At 37.2% G+C, this 20,989-nt stretch overlaps 1 protein-coding gene across 1 annotated transcript in view; it reads left to right on the top strand.

The window, feature by feature from the left end:
• The window catches only part of PCDH11X (protocadherin 11 X-linked), a 376,452-nt gene that overhangs the window by 16,046 nt on the left and 339,417 nt on the right, over positions 1-20,989 (top strand). Inside the window, exon 2 of the mRNA XM_054566617.1 lies at positions 16,759-17,343. Within this exon, the coding sequence (XP_054422592.1) occupies positions 16,804-17,343 (540 nt within the window). The 5' untranslated portion in view covers positions 16,759-16,803. The remainder of the gene's footprint in view (positions 1-16,758; positions 17,344-20,989) is intronic.

The following is a 20,989-nucleotide window of genomic DNA, read 5'->3' as shown; positions in this document are numbered from 1 at the left end:
AAAAGAGAAACATTCAGGAGTGGTTGCCTCTCGCGTAACCCCCACTGGGGACCTGGCCTGCAACCCAGGCCTGTGCCCTGACTGGGAATCGAACCGGTGACCCTTTGGTTTGCAGGCTGATGCTCAATCCATTGAGTCACACCAGCCAGGGCATATAGTGATATTTTTAAATCTTGAAAGAAATAGAAGCACTTTTTAAAAATACAAGTATACCTTTCAAAATTTATGATACACAAAGGCCTTCAGATTAAATATAGGCAAATATATGTTTATTTTTAATTCCTAAAAAATTGTATTTCTCCAATATTCAGTGCCCCTTTGTTACTTGAGAATTGAGAATTCTAGTGTTCACAGTGAAGAACCTACTTTGTAGAACTTAGGTTGTGTTCCCGATATTAGGATATTTCACCAGCAGATAGAATTGGTGCCATAGGCATTCAGTTCTTCTCGGTATGTGTTTTACTCAGACATGGATTATTTCTTCTCTAATCGATTTCATATTTGAAATTGTGTAAGGAATCATTTATGCATGTATTGGAAGACCACAGTCCAGCAGAGGTACCGAAAGGCAGGCATCGTAGTATCTCCGTAAGTCACTTCCAAGCTATAATGTTACCGGTGGAGACATTTCCTGAATATAGCCTTCACATATGCAGATTTGTCAAGATCATTACATAAGACTTAAGGAGAAACTAGTGTTGGGGAAATCTTTATGAATTATGCAGATTTCTGGAGAAAGTGAGATTTGTAAAGTTGGGACTTCTGACCCAATTTTCACATGAGTTTCCAAAAATGAAACACAGTTCCATTAAATATCCTTAGTACAAATTACCCAATTATGCAACATCAATTTCAATGAGATGTAGCATCAAGCAAATCTGTTTTCAAATTCAATTACTTAGGGAATGAGTAGACATTTTTCGAATAAGATGCGTTTAGGCTTTTGGAACAAAAGATTGCATTTAGTTCTTTGAACAGAAGACTTAAACAGTGTTTCTACCTAAATGTGGGTCATAGAAACACATAGAGTGAGACTTCCAAATACTCATGTACCCATTATCAGAAAATTTAGAAACTTGTGTTCTGAGGAAAAAGTTACATTAACAAAATCATTTGCCATCAAATACCTTTCCAGTTTTTCCTAAAGTTATATTTTCATACAGATCAACTCTGTAGTCGTCCCTTTGAGAACCTTGATCTAGATTCCAATTCCAAGACATTGCTGGTTCTGTTTGTGTGAATATAAGAGAACACAAACATATTTTGTATCAAGTCTGTAGTAATTAAGAGCTGAAACTTTGGAGTCAGATAGGTCCGCTTTCAAATTCTAACGGAAATCCTTAATAGCTCTGACACGTTGGGCAAGTTACTTAAACTCTTAGAGCTTCATGTCCTCACGTGCAACTAGAAGTGACAATAACAGTATTAAATACACTGGGCACAGTGCTTGGCACTCAATAAGAACTCAATAAAATGGTAGCTACTATTATTTTAATAACTGATTAGGAGCGTCAGAAGTTGTATTAAGATGAAGCTAACTGCCGAGCATATCAACATATTTGTCCCCATATTCGCAGAAACATGGATCTTTATTTCCTTTATATTTTACTCTAATAAGATGATGACAGGCAGGAACTTACTAGTGGGTACGTGATCTTGGAAGCAGGAATTCAAATAGCCTGAGTGGAGAACTATCCAATTTCCTCGATTATTTTCAATCCCATGTTGATAGTGTGATCACTGATAAAGTCTACTGTTTGCTAAATGGTAGAAATGTGATACTTCTTGGGTTGGTAGCAGTCAGTGTAAATAAAGCATATTCTTTTCTTGACAGCTGAAGGAATATTAATGGGATAGGATCTCCCCTTTTACCAAATGCAAGACTCTTCGCATTCTTTGTAAAATTCATTCCAATTCCTTTATAAAAAGTATGAAAATTGTTTTAAAGGCTATTATGTCATTAAAGTTACCATTTTTATTTTGGATTTCTGTGGTGATTCAGAATATTGTTAACAAGCATGCCACAGAACATGAAATAGCAGTTTCATATTTAAAGTGGTTCTGCCCATTTATAATTAACCAGTGGGGAAACGAGAAAAATTAGGGTTAGGGTTACCATTTTTTTTTAAAAGATTTTCTTTATTGTTAGAAATGGTGAGGGGGAAAGAGAGGGAGAGAAACATCCTTGTGTGGTTGCCTCTCGCGCGCCCCCTACTGGGGACCCGGCCTGCAACCCAGGCCTGTGCCCTGACTAGGAATCGAACCGGTGACCCTTTGGTTCACAGGCCGGCACTCAGTCCACTGAGCCACACCAGCCAGGGCAAACATCATTATTAAATTTTAAATTTATTTTTTAAGGCTTTAATAATGTATTTATTAAATGTATTGGTTTATCTGAGAAAATTCTATTTTAAAATAAATATGCTACCTCATTCTCCATGACTCCTTAGTCAACATGTATATGGTTGTGGGTTTCCTTTATGTTTGAAAGGATATTTCTAAACTGTTCACTTTGGTCAAAGAGGATATAGTTTAAAGTGCAATTATTTATTGTAAAATTGAATATTTCCAAATATTTTAGTTTTGAGGCACCAGATGTGGAAATAACCTAGCTAACTATGCAAGTTACCTAAAAGATTCACTCTTCTATTATATTCTATTATAGTAGCAATAATAGACATCATATAAAGTGTCATGATAAGAGACATTTGTTTAAAGACATATTACTTGATCCTTCTTAGATCGATTTTGCTGGTGAACTTTACTCATGCCTAGAAGTGGATCCAAGAATAACATTTTCCTTTCTTTTTTAACACGACAGTTTGAAAAACTAGTAGATATAACACAAAAGCATGGTTAAGGAAAATACTCAATTTCCATCTGTGAAAGCTGAAATGAGAAGAATGCTGATAAAATCACTTGTGATATATTAAAAATGATAACTAGACCAAACTATTTTAAGGAAGATTTTTTTAATATAAAATATAATAGATTTGTTTCTTTCTCTACTGATTCTATTTCTACACACTTGATCTATTTTTTAAATGCTTATAACATATTTAAATTAGTAATTTTGCTGAATTTTAGCTGTCCCTCCTTCAAATAAAGATATATACATTGAAGATAAATTTTTGAGGCCCAAAATGCCATTTCTCTCTAAAATGTAATTTTATCACACAGTCTTTTATCTAGACATTAATGTATTTCCTATATATGTATACACATACACATAAGCGTGTATTTTTTAAAATCAGCCTTCATCGTTACTTATCTCCAAAAGAAAAATCAAACATGATAAGCCTCTAATATGAGGATAGAAACATTATATTAACAATAATCACCGGTTACAGATACTGCGTTTAGAGAAGTTTCACATTAAAATACCTGATCAGGATTAATAGTTACAGGACAAAAATAAGCCCCAGAATAAAAGAAAAAGTTTTGGATAGGTGAAGTGCCTAGCATCTTTTTCTTGAATAATTCAGTACAGTTTATATGAGTAATTGAAGGAATTAGAAAGCGGAGAGATCGTTGCGACTGTACAAGCGAAGGAGGAGAAGAGGCGTTGAATGTTTAGATCTACTTATAATGAATATCCTAAGGAATTTACAAGTTTTTAAAAATTGGAAAGAAATGTTCATACTTGGCTTCTTCATGTCGAGGTAGCCCCCAAATGAAACCTCCCAGAAGGAGAACGAAAGTGAAGGAATGGCTTGTTTGCTACCGCGGCTTGGAGGGTTTGGTTTCCCTTGGGAAGATTTGTTTTGTTTTAAAAGGAGACCATGGGCATCTGATGTTTCTCACCTTTCACGGCTCTGACGATTCTCTTAGATATCTTGAATTCTTTAAGTGGAGATTTGTCATAATCTCTCAGGACACCTGTCTAAAAAAATCGTAGCACACAGAAATCTGAAACTGCGAAAGAAACTTTTCTCAAGATAAGTCACAAGGAGTGTACGTTTCAGCTGTCTCAGCTGTGGGAACTTCTTCTCATTAATAATAAGGCTCCCAGGCGGTGGGAATCCTGATCTCTCTGAAAAGCCGAGTTTCCCATGCAAGTGAATTCACAGTAGCAAGTTAGAGCGTGAGTTGAGACTGAGGCTGAAACTGGCGGAAGAGTAAACAGGCCGACGTGGCATTTGGTTCTTAACTGCATTTATTGAATGCAAGAAACATGCAGCAGTTCATGTCTATGTACAGGAAAGCAGATAGTAAACCCCTCGCTCCAAGCTTCTGGCAAATCTAAACAGAGATGAAGGTTTTCCACTATCACAAACAGGTCAAATAGTAGAACTTGGAACAGGAACGTCTCTGAAACCCTTATTGATATACTGGGGAGAATTGATAAGGACTGGACTTTATCAATTAATTCGTAAGTCTGAGTCAGCCAGTGAAGATGGTTGACTTTCGTAATCTTAAAACTATAGTGTAACTTTTTCTTACCCCTAGAATTACTTAGGAATGACAGTTCTTCTAAAGATTTGTCGTTTGTTTCAGGTATTCTTTAGTAAGTTCTTGGAGCCCCATGGACAAAATTCGTGGAATTTTATTCTCTGAGCTGATGAAAGTATGTTGGCCAAACCAAAGGAAGTAACTTATGAAAGTATTAACCTTTTAGACATCCTATAATATTACTGCAGTCTCTATTTTTTCTCTACACCTGAAAATTCTTACAACCTTGTGATTTTCTGCAGGTAGCTCATTGGTGTGATACTGTGCATTCAAACTAGCGATTTATATTATACTCAATTCTTTATCTAAAATCATTTATTCAAACTATGAGAACCTGTGATTTTTTTTTATTTGCAAAGGACTCACATCTATTCTCCTGTCAAAGTAATGAACATTACTTCAGAGAGGCAAAACAAAATAACTAGGGTCTCTGTGGATCAATGTTATTTTTATTTAACTTTTATATTGAAAAGAAACATGGTGGATTTGGGCTTCATTAAACCCATCAGGAAGGTTCTATATCAGGACATTATATTCTCTCCTGTATCACTTCCCTTAAGTGTTTTTGATCTTTGCTTTTAGAATAAGACAAAATGGAATACTAGCTGACGAATTTGAGATACTCTCTTGGAGCATAAAAATGTTTTGATATAGCTTAGGTTGTCACTGCCCTATAAGAATTCTGTACAGGAATTAAGGGAAAAGTCACATTTTCCACATAAATGTGCATTAAATAATTTAACTGATATGACTTTATTAGAATTAAGGTGCAGTGTAAGCGGGTGTTTCAAAAATTTAAAAGCTGCTTTTATTTTAGAGCCTTGAAGTACATTGGCAACTGACCCTATCTCCAAAAATATGTGCACTTTTCGTTTTTTTAATCCAAGAGAGAGCCATAAAGTCATATTGAAAACGCAAACTCTGTATGCCTTGCTTCTCCTTTTCTAAATCCTAAAACGGTGCAAAAAAATCATTAACCTTTTCTTGGCTTGTAGCCACTACAGCAAATTGGAGGATCCTGCCATATAATGGCAGACCTCTGTCACTGTCATCGACTTGTGGAATTTAGGCTTGTGGTCTCTTCAAATCGAACTCAGTGTTCGAGAAGGTTCTACAGGTCACGTGCCATGGAGCTCTTGGGTGAGACCCCATTTTGGTCTCTTCCTCCCAGAAGTAGAAATTCCCCTCTTAGAGAGTATGAATTGATATCAGAGGCAGTATAGTTAAAATCAGTTCTATAACTGAAGAAAATTGGTGTTAATGGAGGCGACTATGAATTCTTAGTCTGTGGTTACTATTCACTTATTTTCCCCAGGTTCAGACCAGAAATATTACTAAGCAATGGCGTTAGGCTCTGCTCGTGCGCTCGCTCGCTCTAGACACACACACACACACACGCACACACGCATGTATTTTATATATATAGTGCCTTGAATCTTTGCATCTTCCTGTTTTCATAGCCTTGCTGCTGGTTCCGTGTTGTGTGTGGAAGCCCAATTCTCATATATGACATTTTTACAACTAGGGGCAGCAGAGGCTGCGCCCCATTTGAACTCCTAGAATATTCTGTGCGTGCATTTCAGCGTCAAGAATGACGCGGCGCTAGGCGCACCGTACCCGTTGGGATCCATACATCCCGAGACCGCGGTGCCAGTCTCGTCTCTTAGCTGAGATCTTGCTCTTCCCTGCCCTCTCCTCGCTACGCAGACGGCACAAAAGTGGGTTTTTATTCAGATATTTCAAGGGGAGTTTTATGTAAGTTAAATACCCTGTAAGGGGCACCTCTTCTGGCTCTTTCCAGGAGTACAGATTGTATCAGGTTTACCATTTTCAGCGTTTGAACTTTTCCATTTCTTAAGTGATTTGTCTCAAGCTTCCAGTGTCAATGTGGAGAATGAACGAGGAAAGGGAAGGAGAGAGAGAATCAGCAATAAAAATCCCACAGATTACACTAAATATTTGTATTGGCTTAGGTGACCAAATATGTTGTCAATACATTGTTGATTTCTAAAGAATCAATTCTGAGAAAAATGCAATCCCTTTGGATTATGTTATACTAATATGTTATTAGGTCTACTAGTCATGTCTTTATAAATTACATAAGTCCTTATTTTCCAAACAAATAAACCTTCCTGTGGACTATGAGCACCCGGGGTAGAGAGAGATTTTCTTTTTAAATTTTCGTATTTCCAATGCTTGGTACACATGCCAAAGTAGCAAACAATAGGTTTTTCGAATGAATATATATATGGAATTTCTTGCAATGGCAAGATGATGATTTGATTAAATAAGCTAGTAGTACATCTCCCGCCTCTAATTAAATGAATAAAACTTTTATTGACTAATGTGGCTCCCTGTCACCTCGCAGTATTTGGGATACTCTACAATATATTTTATATTTTAAAATAATGTATTTAAATTCTTTATCACTAATTCTCTTTCTTCGTTTCCCTCTTCCATGTGCTCAGTACAAACTTTCTCAGGTGCTTCAATCGTAGGGAAGACAAGATTTAAACAGCCTTTTACTGTAAAAAAAAATGAACGCATAATTGGCATACGGTAACATATTAGTTTCAGGTGTACAACCTAGTGAGTCAACCTTTATATACATCATAATAACGACGATAAGTCTACTAACCAGGTCTCACCATGCGAAGTTATCACTTCCTTGGTAAATGGAAGTTCGTATCTCTTCTTCCCCTTCGCCATCCACAGGGTCAGCTTGAGCTCAAAGGCTTGCTCCCTTATTTTGGGCTTCTAATCCCTTCTCTTACTTTCCAGGCCTCTGTACCCATCGCGTCTGCCCTCAGGTTTTCTGCGCCCCGTTCACGGAGGTCACCCCCAGCTCGCCTGCCCTTCCGCCCGCTTCCTCACTGTGCCCGAGAGCTTCTCTCTTCCTTCCAGCATCTAGAAGCTTCTGTGTTCCTTCCAGCATCTACCCGCTCTCAGGTCCCATCCCGATCCTCAGACTCACCCCCTGCCTCTCCTTAGCGCCCCCTTCTTTTTAAATTTAAATTGTATTTTTCAATTACACTTTATATGCAATATTACTTTGCATTAGTGTAGGCGTACAGCATAGTGGTTAGACGGTCATATGCCTTACGAGGTGATATCCTGAATTTTTCCAGTACCTACCTGGCCCCGTACACTGTTAGGACACTAGTATCGACCATGGGCCCGGCGCTGAACCGGATGTCCCTGTGCCTGTTTTGTAACGAACAATTTGTACTTCACAATCCCTTTGCCTTTTTCACCCAATATCCCAACCTGCCTACCCTCTGGCAGCCATCGGTCTGCTCTTAATGTCTGTGAATTCTCTCTATTTTGTTTATTGTGTTCTTTAGATTCTGTATGCGAATGAAATCATACGGTATTTGCCTTTCTGTGACTTATTTCACTGAGCATAATGCCTTCTAGGTCCATCCATGCCGTTGCAAAGGGTAAAGTTTTATCCTTGTTTCTGGCCAAGTGCTATTCCATTGTACATGTACCACAACTTTCATATCCGCTCATCTACAGATGGGAACTCACACTGCTTCCAGGTATGGGCTATTGTAAATAACGCTTCATGAACATAGGGTGCACATATTCTTTCGAATTAGTGTTTTGCTTTTCTTTGGATATATACCCAGAAGTGGGATCGCTGGGCCATAAGGCAGTTTGTGCCTTGTTAACGTCTGAGGACCCTCCGCACTGCCTTCCACAGCGGCTGCATCCCCCCCCCCCCCGCCCCCCGCAGTTCCCTTTTGGCCACAGCCTCGTCACACCTGTTGTTTGTGGACTTAACTGATGCCGGCCGTTCTGACAGGTGTGAGCTGGTATCTCATTGTGGTGTTAATTTGCATCTCTCTGATTAGTGACATTGGGCATCTTTTCATATGTCTGTGGGCCCTCTGTATGTCCTCTTTGGAGAGATGTCCGTTCAGGTCCTCTGCCCATTTTTTAATGGAATTGCTTGCCCTTTTTTTTTTCTTTTGGTGTGTTGACTTCTGAGTTATTTATACATTTTGGATATTAACCCATTTTTGGATGTATCATTGGCAACTCCCTTCTCCCATTCATTAGGCTGTCTTTTCGTGGAGGGTTTCTTTTGCTGCACAAAAACATTGTTATTTTTATGTGGTCCCATATGTTTATTTTCCTCTTGCCCACATTCTTTTAACTTTCCTCCAGCCGCTTTCCTAGCCTCTGCTGCTAATTCACAAACAGCTTGAGTTTACAAACTGCTGTGAAGACAGTTTGCAGTTTAATCATTGACTTGTTGGTTTAATTTTATTTTTATTGACCCTTATCATGCACACAACATTTTAATGTCCTGTTCTTTGTACCACGCTTGCTTTCACCAAAGCGTCCTTCCCTAGAGGATCGACTGAGCGAGATGTGGTGCATATGCAGAATGGAACACCACGCAGCCGTAAGAGAAGATGAAATGCTGGCATGCGCGACAACATGGATGGACCTTGAGAATGTCGTGCTAAGTGAAATAAGTCAGACAGAAATGTCAAGAACTATATGATTTCCCTCACATGTGGGATGTGAAACTGAAAGCAACAAATGAACCAATAAGAAAAAGGAAAACTCGGACACAGACAATTGTATGGCAGTTACCACAGGGACAGGGACAGGGGCTGAGAGTAGTAATGGGTAAAGGGGTCAAATATAAAGTTAAAAAATAGTCTTCATAGCTGTCATAGTTTTACTACAAGCCTCTTAAGCACTTGGAGTCATCCTTATGCTCATTCAGATGTCCCTCCTCGGAGGTTAACTTGCAAGAGTTTCTTAAAGGAACTTAGTCATGAAGTGCCCGGAAATAGACAATGACCTTGGATGCGCAGAAGGAATGTTCTGGATAAACAGGGGGGTAGATAGACAGCGGGTGCCCGCCTGGCTGCAGAGGGGAGGGTGTGGATGATAATTTAATGGGAAAGACATGTTGAAAGCAACTGATGAAGGACTTCAAATGCAAGGCCTCAGAGTTTAGATTTTAATACTTAACGCATTTTGGTTTTTTGTTTGTTTTTACTTGGTTTGGTTTGGTTGTATATGTTTTATAAAATGTTTATCTTTAAAATAAAGAAGAACTATCTAAAAAATACCAGTTGGCTACCTAATATAGTTGGGAATAGTTTGTTTCTTAAAAAACGATTTCCACAAAAACATTTCTTCTGAACAAAGGGGTGGAGGAACCAGGCCTATGACTCACTGTAACAGTTCCTCTGGAAAATTAGCAGCTGAATGAGTGGAAACATTTGAAGGCGCAATGTTGTAGTTGTCAGCAATAACAGGTTTTAATTATCTTTTTTTTTTTTACCTTAAAGTCGTCAACTTTAGGGAAGTTGAATTTTTATCATTTTCAATGCCAAATCATGATCACACATTTTAGTTTGAAAGAGCATTTCAAAAATCACTTGGTGTTGTGATATGTGTTGGTTTCAGTATTTTGACATGCATTACAGTTTATGTTCTTAAAACAAATCAAATATTAATTAAAATCATCCAATGAGTCAATATCTTTCCTATTTACTCAAAGGAATAAATTGGTCAACTTAAGCATTTCAAAACTAGTCATAATTTCCTCAGATAAAGGCCCTATGAATATAGCCTCCTTGAAAATGTTACCAAGAGTTGTAAAATTTTGAAAGGATAAGAAGAAAAAACAATTTTAAGAGGAATCTATGTGTTTTGAAAAGATACAAAGTTAGAATTAATTTAAATATCACTTAACTCTTAGGTGGAAAAACAGTGTAATTTGTAATGAAAAATACCTGCAGGACAAGATTGTGCTTGAAATATACTCAACAAAAATGTAGGTCTTTAATGAAACAAGATGCATACAATAAAAAAACAGTTGCTTCTTGGAGTCTTTGCCAGTTTTTATATTACTATGATCTTGAAAACCTGGAGTTTAAAACAAAATAAATATAGGCCCAAAGATCTAATAAACACTAAGTGTCCGTGCCAAACTAAATATAAAGGCCTACTAATAAATTTTGGTAAATATTTGAAATAATTCATTTGCATTCAGAGTAGAGAACTACACTATAAAATATTGTAGCTCTGTACTATTATTTTAATTTAAAACGTTTTATGGAAGGTGAATCTTATATTTAACTTTTTTTTTTTAAAGAGGTAAATCTTCAGGTATTATGTAGGGTTTTATACATAAAACCCCTTTTTATTGCTCATTTTGTTCACTTTAAAATATACTGATAACACTGAAATAGCACCCAACAGACCTTCTCTACAATGAGGATTTCTGCAGTGTAGCAGGCGGTTTTAAATGCCCAAATTGCAGTTTGAATAATTAGTATTACACTGATATTTAGAATTCAAATGATTTAAGACAAAGTTGAAATAACTGACAAGTTTGAGGGATATTGCTCAATCAACAAAAACATTTTTTATATCTTAGAAGACAGAAAATAAAAATAGCAGAAATACTAACATGTATAATTTGTCTTTTTTGAGCTCTTTGTAAATACATTTGAATTGTGTCTGTTGTAGATGTGACTCCTTGAGAGCCAGGCTGAACTCATAAGATGAATTTATTGTGCAGATTAAGAACAGACAAGAAGTAGTGTTTAACTGTTAATGTTAATTTGCTTTCTAAGGCCAGATTCTGCATAATTACTTTTCAATCCTAAATTAAATTTATCAAAACGTGGCTTGTATATGTCCCATTTATGGTTCAAATATTTTTCTATCCATATAGTCATTGAAGTCATTTTTTATTTGCCATCTAGTTTTTGTTTTGAAGTGACACAAAATGAAAATCACAGAAATAATATTAAAATATGTGTAAAAGAATAAGAATTAAAAGGGATTTTTCGATGAACAAACCTTTTGTCTGAAGCACCTGTTATTAGGCAGTTGATACACTAAGTAGCAAATTGGTTTTTAAAAAGTTGCTCCATGGTTTTTGTTTGCTGGTCTCTGATGTGTAGATGCTGAGTGTGAATTTATGCCACCCTAAAGTCACGTAATTAAGGACGAAAGCCATCCCCCTCTTCCTTGGAACGATAAGTTGGTAGACTATTTTCTGATAACTAATATCTTAACTTAATTCACTGTTCACGCAATCAATCAACTGGGATCTTGTTTCCACCCACCATTTCCAAGATTAGTGGTGGTGGGTTTTATTTACCTTTAACTGTTTTTATTCCACCATGATTTTGATGAATGAGCAGCTGACACAAATGAAAATTATACTAAGTCATCACCTATTTTTTTCTCGTCAGGCCTATACTGTTTGATTAAGTCATGAGAACAAAAATAAAAATAAATCACTTATCCTTACATTTCTAAGAGTGAAAATAAGTTATTTAACAAATTCCCAGTGAAGTCATAAATTTGTACCATTTATTTTCTGAAAACATCATCTGGAGGATATATAGGGTGTGAAATTAATGCCTTTTTGATATAAAAATGTAATATAATTGCCCACAGATACTTATGATCCGTATATAAATAAAAAAGTATGATCTATATTTTGCCGTGTATAATGCACCCTTTTTTTGCCCAAATTTTTGAGGGGAAAAATAAGGATGTATATTATACTTGAGAAGTACTAATTCTGTATCTCTATGAATGTTTTTAATTCTTTTATTTATGCTTATGTGTTAAAAGTGTAACTCTAGAAAGCAATAACCATATCCATATGCAAAGTAATACCCCGGAATATGATCATCCGTTTTGTTGCTAAATATAAATAAATGAAAAATTGAATTAAAAAATTAAAACAAAAGTTTTTTTCTGAAAGTTTGAGCTGAAAATGTGAGTGTGCATTATACACAGCAAAATACGGTAGTAGTTATGAAGATTAAATGAAATAACTGATTTAAAACCACTTAGAGCAATTAAAATGCTACACAAAATGGAAATTATCCTTTTACCTTTGGTGAATCTAAGATTTATTCATTATGATAATATATTTAAAGACCAAATTTATTAGAATAATTAATAGATACTGAAATAGTCAAGATTGAATTCACCCCAATGTTATAAAAATATGATGATAGATGAGCAGTTAGCCAAATAGAGTATGATTCTTGCTTGAGTAACCTTTAATAGCATGTTACAAATGCTCTCTGAGTCACCTATCAAAAATGTAGAATAATTAATATGAAAGAGCAAATGTCATAAAGTATCTTATAAGCACTGAGTGAGCATTGATTGTTAACTGCACTGATGTGCTGGACTGTTCCAATATATCAACACAATGTCAACATTTTAGCCAATGAGGCAACACGGATGGAATCCACTTCTCAGGGAAGATTAGGCCCAGATGTGACAATTAGGCCCCTAGAAAATAAATTCGACCCATAAACAAGAAAAGGCAGTCAATGAGTCCATTGTGGAAACAGATTCAATAAAAATCCCAGTTTTATGGAATTAAAGCACCTTATTAAGTTTCATTTGAACATGTGCAGCGTACGAATGCGTAGGAAATTCAGTATTCCTCCCATTTGGTTACCTCTCTCAAAGGTCGTACAGTCCTTCCTGTCACCCTTAAGAAATCCCTTCTCGCTTTCCCAGCCTGTGAGAGACAGGTAGTGACTCTCCGTGGCGGTTCAGTGGCGCATTTTTCACTTAAAGAGACATAATTGGAACGATGGGAACCAATCAGAGTTAGAACCATGGCCAACGCAGGGGTGGATTTTCATGTACTACTTAAATTTGTACTATTTTTAACGCTTCGTTATTGTAGCGTGTAAGCCACTCGTTCATATAGTATTAATTTAAGGGTGTCCAAAATTACAATACTCTAATGAAGGAAAATGTCGCGAGTATGTCAGAGAAATTATGCCTTGGAATTCTTCTGACAAACCATTTCGATATCACTTTTGCTGTCTGAATTCTCTAGAATTACATAGTAGAGACTTTGTTCCCCTACCTAGTTACCTTTTTAGAACTAAATTTTTCAGAGCCTATAAAATGAATGTGCACTTTTGCTTTTCACATCTTAAAATCTCACAGCTGCTGCTTCTACTTCTGTTTGTGCTTTCTCCAATTATCATGATTCTGTCCCCAACCACTATGTATTGGCTATTAAAAAAAATCACTTAAAATATCTCTACTTGCTTCCAATGCGCTTCCCCTATCAATTTACAAACTAACCTGAGGCTACAGTAGGAGTGGGATGTGGAAGAACAGCGTTAAAAAAAAAAATTGAGGTTGTCTTGTCATTCATTCATGAGAGAGAGAAACTATTCAGGGGGTATTTTCCCTGAATATCTGGGGTAAATTTATCATGCTTTCATAGAACTAAGCAGTGACTCCTAATAGTCATATTTAGTAGCTAAATGTCTATATTGGTCATTGAAAGACTTAAACTCAGCATCCTGAAGGAAAACCATTTTAATTTTAAAGATAACAATACAGTTTCAACTGGCAAATGCAAGCGTTGGAGTCCAATAATGAAGACTGAGGTTATATAATTTAATCATGCGTATTTACATCCTGACAGATGTATTTTGTGTTTGTTGTATATGGGTTAACCCCAACTCAAAGACAGTTTGGAGTTTTTATATTATATATAACTTCTGTGAGGACAGGTACTTTTGTCTGTTCACTGATTTGCTCGCAGTGCCTAGAACAGTGCCTGGCATGTGAAAATGACTTAAATAAATATTTGTTGGATAAGCGACAAAACTGTCGCTTCCAGGTATGCAATTTGTGCATTCACTTCAGTTGTGAAAATGGCATCGTCCTTTTTGGTTGGTTTGTTTTTCAGTTTTTCTTGGTTTTTAAAACCTCCAAAGAAATGTGCACTGATAAAACCCCTGAAATGTTTTCTGTGATGATGTTATTAAAGGTAGAATGGAACGGATTTAGGATGGGCGGGGCGGGGCCAGGCAGGCTGATTGGAATTAGGTCCCTGTCTTCACTCTTCCTCTCGTGTAGAGATTGCAAAATGCGCGCAGCATTTTAAAAACGGGCGGTAAGATAAGAATAGAGTGGTCGTTTTCATTCCAGTTGTCGGTGTCCCCATTTTTATTTTGCTTATGTTTGCATGGTATTTATAAATTCACACACAGACACTCACTTTTTTCTAATGTCCTAGATTCACAATGCATAGTACACACGTGTATGTATCTTAACTCATAGTAAGTATAAGTGGGGTATTTTAGTCTTACATTCATAAAGGAGGATGGGGCCAATAATTTACAAGTGATGCTAAAAATATCCCAGGCAATAGTCTCTTTGTGATGTTTAAAAGGAAAAAATGCCTTCAGCATTAGCATTGCTTACCATTATACTTCAAATGTTTTAGAAATCCGACCGATCCCTCAACGCAGGAAACTGGTTGAGCTGAGCTCGTAATATGTACTTCTTAGCTTCAGTGATAAGAAAATATAAAGTAGTGTGTTTCAACTTCATCTCTTCTTTCTCCTCATAACCTAAATCATCTCAATTGTTCTATTACCGATTGCAAATAGTAAGGTTCCTTTTTCTCCACTTTTACATTTTCTGACCCGTCTATATGCATATTTTTTAATGCCGATGCACAGTGATACGGTGTGAAAGTTATTTAACATAATGCATTGTGTGGCCCAACATGATCAGAACCTAACATCTATAGCACGATATAGCATTTCATCAGTTCTCCTGTTCTTAAAACCATTACTAAAATTTTATTAATCTTATTGATTACCAATAAATATTGAGAACTTCGTTAGTCAGCTGCTCTTTCAAAACTTCTGAATGCATTGATAGATGGAATGCATTAATCCATCATTTAATTATATAAAAATATAACATCTGATAGGGTGTAGCGCAGTATGATACAAGTTTCATTGTGTTTATATCACTAACTGCAAATAATGTCTAGAAGCACATTAAATGTTTTATGATACTAGATATAAAGGATATTTAATATACCAAGTTGAGACCATATCAAACAGATCTAGTTGAGAATAAAATGTGATAATTAATAAAGGAAAATGAAAAAATTACAAATTTTAAGGAATAACTACTTGTGATTGAATTTTATCAGCAGAACTAGAGAACTGAAATAACTTGGGGAGATTTTAGTGAGTTAAAACAAGCAAGAGGGAGTAAAACTGCCAGGGAGATTGTTTTTTGACTCACTGTTTCAACTCAACAAAAGTGTTTTCAAATGCCTTTGTTTGTATTTATTTTAGATATTATTTATTTATTTTTTGAGAGAGGGGAAGGGAGGGAGAAAGAGAGGGAGAGACACGTCCATGTGCGGTTGCCTCTCGCGCGCCCCCTCCTGGAGACCTGGCCCACAACCCAGGCCTGTGCTCTGACTGGGAATTGAACCAGCGACCCTTTGGTTCGCAGGCTGGCACTCCATCCACTGAGCCACAACAGGCAGGGCACCTTTCTTATTTTTAAACCCTAGTCCAACGGGGTAATTTTTACTTCAGTTTGTAGAAGTGAAAACCCATTCCCATGGGCCACTTTCTACCATGTACAAACACAAAGTTGCCCGAGTTGAGAGGTCTTCCAAGCATTCAGTGCAGCTCTCCCACTGAATGTTTGGATATCGCCTGCCGTATGATAAATATGTGCAGCTCATCTGGTGCTCCATCTTCTCGGTCAGTGCCTCCAAAGATATGGAATTCACTGTCTCCTGAAAACCAATTTTTTCCGTAAACGTTTCAATAGGCAGTTGTTTGTGTTGATCTGAACATCACCGCCCTGTACTTTATTCCTATTCTTCTTCTCAAAGAAAAAAACTTAATACCCTTTTTACATGATAGTTCTTCCCATGTTTAGATATTTACCATGTCAATTGCTCTTCTCTGTCAAAGGACTTTAATCCACAAGTACCTCATGCATTCATTTAGATCGATTTTACATTTTGAGGTTGAGAACGGAACACCTTCCAAAATTGTGTAAAACCTTTATCACCAATACAGGAATTGCATTTGAAACCCATATTATAACAAAGAATGATGATGCTATTTTTGTGAGTGGTAACATACCTGTTTACTTTTCCTTAACCATGGAATTAAATATATTAATGATTTTATTGCCTGCAAGTGTCTTGATATATTGTAATATTACCTTTTTTATATTTTGTCAATATGGTGAAGCCAAATTCTCGAGCCTCTTAATTACTCTAGGTGTCTTGTTTTGTTTACACTTCAGCTCAGAGTAAAAATGCATAACGTCTGATTCCAAACACATCTGCCGGTTTATTTAATAGTGTTGATCATGCTCATATTTTCAGGCAATGATTTTAATTATTCATTAACACACATTTAATGGGGAGCTTTACTAATGTCTTCTGCCTCTTCCTCTTTCTCTTCTCTTTCTGTGTTTCCTTTTTGACAGAATTGTGCTGGCGGGCACAGAGACCTGGGGTAATCCGACCTGTTAATGGACTTGTTGTTCGGGACGTACATATTTGCGGTCCTGTTAGCATGCATTGTATTTCAATCTGGCGCCCTGGAGAAAAACTATACCATTCTCGAAGAAATGCCAGAAAACGTCATGATTGGCGACCTGTGGAGAGACCTCAACCTGTCACTGATCCTGGACAAGTCCTTAACGATCCCCATGCAGTTCAAGCTGGTGTACAAAACGGGAGAGGTGCCGCTCGTCCGCGTGGAGGAGGGGACCGGGGAGATCTTCACCACCGGGGCTCGCATTGACCGCGAGCAGCTGTGTGCCAGCCTCCTGTTCGATGCTTATTGCTTTTACGAGGTGGAGGTGGCTATTTTGCCGGATGAGATATTTAGACTGGTAAAGGTGCGCTTCCTGGTAGAAGACATAAACGACAACGCGCCGCTATTCCCCACGACGGTGATCAACATATCGGTTCCGGAGAACGCGGTTAGGAACACGCGTTTTTCTCTCCCAGCGGCTATTGATCCTGACACGGGAATAAATGGAGTTCAAAACTACTACTTAATTAAGGTGCGTGTTAAGATCACTCTGCTAGCGATAGCTCATGGTTTACAGTCAAAAGAGGATCGTAGTGTACTTCCAATTTTGAGTAAGTCATCACCCTAATGTTTGAAAGTTTAAGCGAAGTATAATGCAGAAATTTCATCAATGCAGTTTCTGCAGTTGCATCTGTATCTTAATTTTCTGCGTATTCATTTTCAAGCACTGGCTTCTGTTTCCCTTGATGCGCTATCAGTGGTCAGACAAGGGACTCAGCTTTGCTGCTGAGAAATCAGTAACCAACCCAGTATCTCACTTTTAATCTGACTTTTACTTTACTGCCACAAACGTAACCTAAACAAGTAAATCTAAGCACTACTAAGGAACACACAAACCTATCAGTTTCTCTCAGTGATTATTTTAGATACAAATCTTTATTTTGCCTTTTGAAAATATGCTTGAATTTACTTGAGAGGCAACTAGAACATTTTCATTACCAGAAGTTTTACATGTATATAGAATAATGATAAATATTTTTGATAAGTTTACTTGAGAGATGATTAGATAAATTTACTTGAAAGGCGACTAGAACATTTTCATTAGTAGCAGTTTTACGTGCATATAGAATAATGATAAATATTTTTTCATAATGATTTTCAAGTCAAGGCAAGGTGTTTCAGCATTTCAGGTCATCAAAATGAGACTCCATTTCAGCCAATGTGTTGTTAATGTTAAATATTTTAATTTTGTTCCAATTCTCTCCAAACACAGGGCATTGAATAGCTGTAGAAGGTAAGTAAGCCATTCAGTGAAAAGCCTCCAATGAATCTGAAGAACCTATATTGGCTTGAGTTGGATCTTGGAATGAGGTAGAGGAAAGATTAAATGGAATATTTCATCTTCTTTGAAATAATTTAATTACATATATGGTCTATAGAGTAGTAGAAAACTCCAATTTTGCTATGTAAAACAGTAGAATGCGTGCAAATGATATTAGAAAATGTATAAAAGAACAAATGTGTAGATTTAATATAGATAGGATCAAGGTATTTTCAAAGTTTTATAAACATTTTCTGACAGTTCATTAGCAGATTATGAGTAACATACTGATCAATGTTAAAAATAGTCAAAGAACACATAAGCTATTTGGATGTATATTAGGTAAAGGTTTTGGTAAAATACGGGACAACTGCTCAGCTGATACCAACATGTTGTGAAGAAATATTGGCTTATAAATATATTTAGGAATTGAAAGCTACAGATCTCTTGAGCGAATTTGATTGGAATGCAGATTTGTGTGGAAGTATAAGAAGTAAAAACGGAAAAAGAAGTGACAGGTTGTTTATAAATGAGCATTTTTAGGTAAAACCCATGCAATGATACCTCCTTATCTGATGAAATGGATAAAATATGTAGGAGGCAGAAAGATACTGATCACAATTTTGTGTTTAGCAAAATGAGAAAGGCCACCTCCAACTTAACCTTTCTGACCTTTAGTTTCTTCTGTCATAATATGAGGAGGATGCCATAAATTTCACAGGGGCAGAATTGGAAAGACTAAGCAATAACTAGAGAGTAGACATACTTGCATAGAAGATTTTTGGAGCTTCTTTAAGACATTTGGCTGTCAATTGAAATGTGAGGCTTTAGTGGACTCTTTAATTTTTATTTTTTATTGTTATTTAATTACAGTTGTCCCCATCTTTCTCCCATCGCTGTCCCCTGCCCTACCTGTCCCACCTCCACTCCCTCAGTCAATGGGCCCTTTGTTCATGTCCATGGGCCCTTTATACAAGTTTCTTCACTTGCCCCTTCCCCTTCTCTCCCCCGCTATCGCTCTCCCCCTCTATCTTTAAAGCAGCCAATAGAGCTTTCTGCAGTGACTACATTTTTATAATCTGTGATATCCACTACAATAGTTACTGGCCACAGGTGGCTGTTGAATACTTGAAATGGGGTTAGTGTTACCTCAGAACTAAATTTTAAATTTTACTTAATTTAAATAATCACACATGGTGGCAACCATATGGGATAGCAGAGCCTAAACAAAAATAGTTTAATTGGAAAGTAAAAATTAACAGATAAAACCAAAGACTTACCAAATAAAAATCAGGTATCAGAAATAGGATCTCTCCACCTAGCCATCCTGAAACATGTATTGTTTTGAAAGGCAGTGTTTTACTCAATAGTTTTTGCATGTCTTCCTCTAGGCCGCTTAATGAACTACCCAAAATTTTTTGATTTGTCTTGAAAGCTTACTGAATTCAAATAAAACAAACCAACCTACCAGCATTCTTCTAACTTTGTTAAAACATGTTTGTGTTTGAATTTCTTTGAGTGTCAGGAAATGGCAAAAAGACAGGTTCACTAGTAGTTCTTAGATGTGTCTTAGAATAGATATGCTCTAAAATTTCGCTCTGCTTCAGAACGTGTGATAAGCCAAAAGGGAACTATGCGATGCACATAAAGTTCTGGGGCATTTGTAGGGCTCCATGTACAAATACTGTCTCGACTGCTTGTTAAAAATAATGAGCATGGAATACAAAGCATATAGCCCTGGGCATGCAGAGGGCCGTGGCACCGGCCATGTTAACTGAGAGCACTTGTTATGGAAGTACTATGTATGTATGCTGGGGGGATAGAGAGGTGATATGGCGGGGGGGAACGACAAAACAAAACAAAACATTGTTTTGATTCATCCATAAAACTTAATAAATGTTACAATCTGAAAATAAGTAGACTGACCATAATAATTTATTTGTAAATACCCTTTGTCCTGCAGAATAACACAAAAATTTAATTAATACTAATTTGCCCTATTTTTGTTGAAAAGACAGGACAGGCAAAACCATAGTTTATCCTAACTAGAGAAATATAAAATTTGTATGAAAATCTCTGATTAAAAAGGGAGAGAAGAGGAAGATATAGAGAAAATCTCTAGGCAAAAATAGGTCAATTTACATAGGAAGAAGTCCTGCTATGACAATTCTATATTAATTAACTAAAAATAATGGCAGTGGTAGAGGAATGGTGGAGTGAAGGATCCCCTGGGTCTCTCCCCTTGAAGTTTCAACAACTTGAAAAGCCATAACTCACCCAAGGATTCCCTGCTCAACACACAAACACGCCTGAGAGATCCGTGCATTGAAACATGTAAAGGTGGCCAAGCGGGACCGAATGGGGGAGACAAGAAGGGAGAAAAGCTGAGAGGAGCTCACAAACCTGCAGCAAGAAGCTCATGGCAGGGCTCAGCCCGGAGAGGGGAGGAACCAGGCTGTGGCCAGCGCTCGCTTCCCCTGAAGGAGCAAAGAGATTCGGTGGGGGGGGGGGGGGGGGGGGGGGCGATCCTGCAGGAGTGAGCACTACGAGCTGCAGCTGAGCCTAGTGACCTGGGCAAGTGTAGCTGCAGTCGTCGGGCAGTAGCCTTTCACACAGAGAAACAAAGACACAGAGCCTGGCCACCCTGTTGCCGCCCAGAGCTCACCTCCATTCGCCCTTCATTTTGGTTCGTGGAGCACATTACAGTATCTGCAAACCCAAGGACTGATACTACAGAATCACTATTTTACCTATGAAAGAAGGGTACGCTCTGTGATTGGTCCCAGATCGAGGTACAGAGGGGACCCCATGGAAGTCCGAGGTCACCATTACCACGAGGACAAAATAACACAGAAGG

This window comes from Pteronotus mesoamericanus, unplaced genomic scaffold (genome assembly GCF_021234165.1).
Source record: "Pteronotus mesoamericanus isolate MK-2021 breed Mesoamerican mustached bat unplaced genomic scaffold, CSHL_Meso_final contig_177, whole genome shotgun sequence".
NCBI lineage: Eukaryota > Metazoa > Chordata > Mammalia > Chiroptera > Mormoopidae > Pteronotus > Pteronotus mesoamericanus.
Note: the sequence above shows the minus strand (reverse complement) of the source record. Positions and strands in the feature narration are given on the sequence as shown.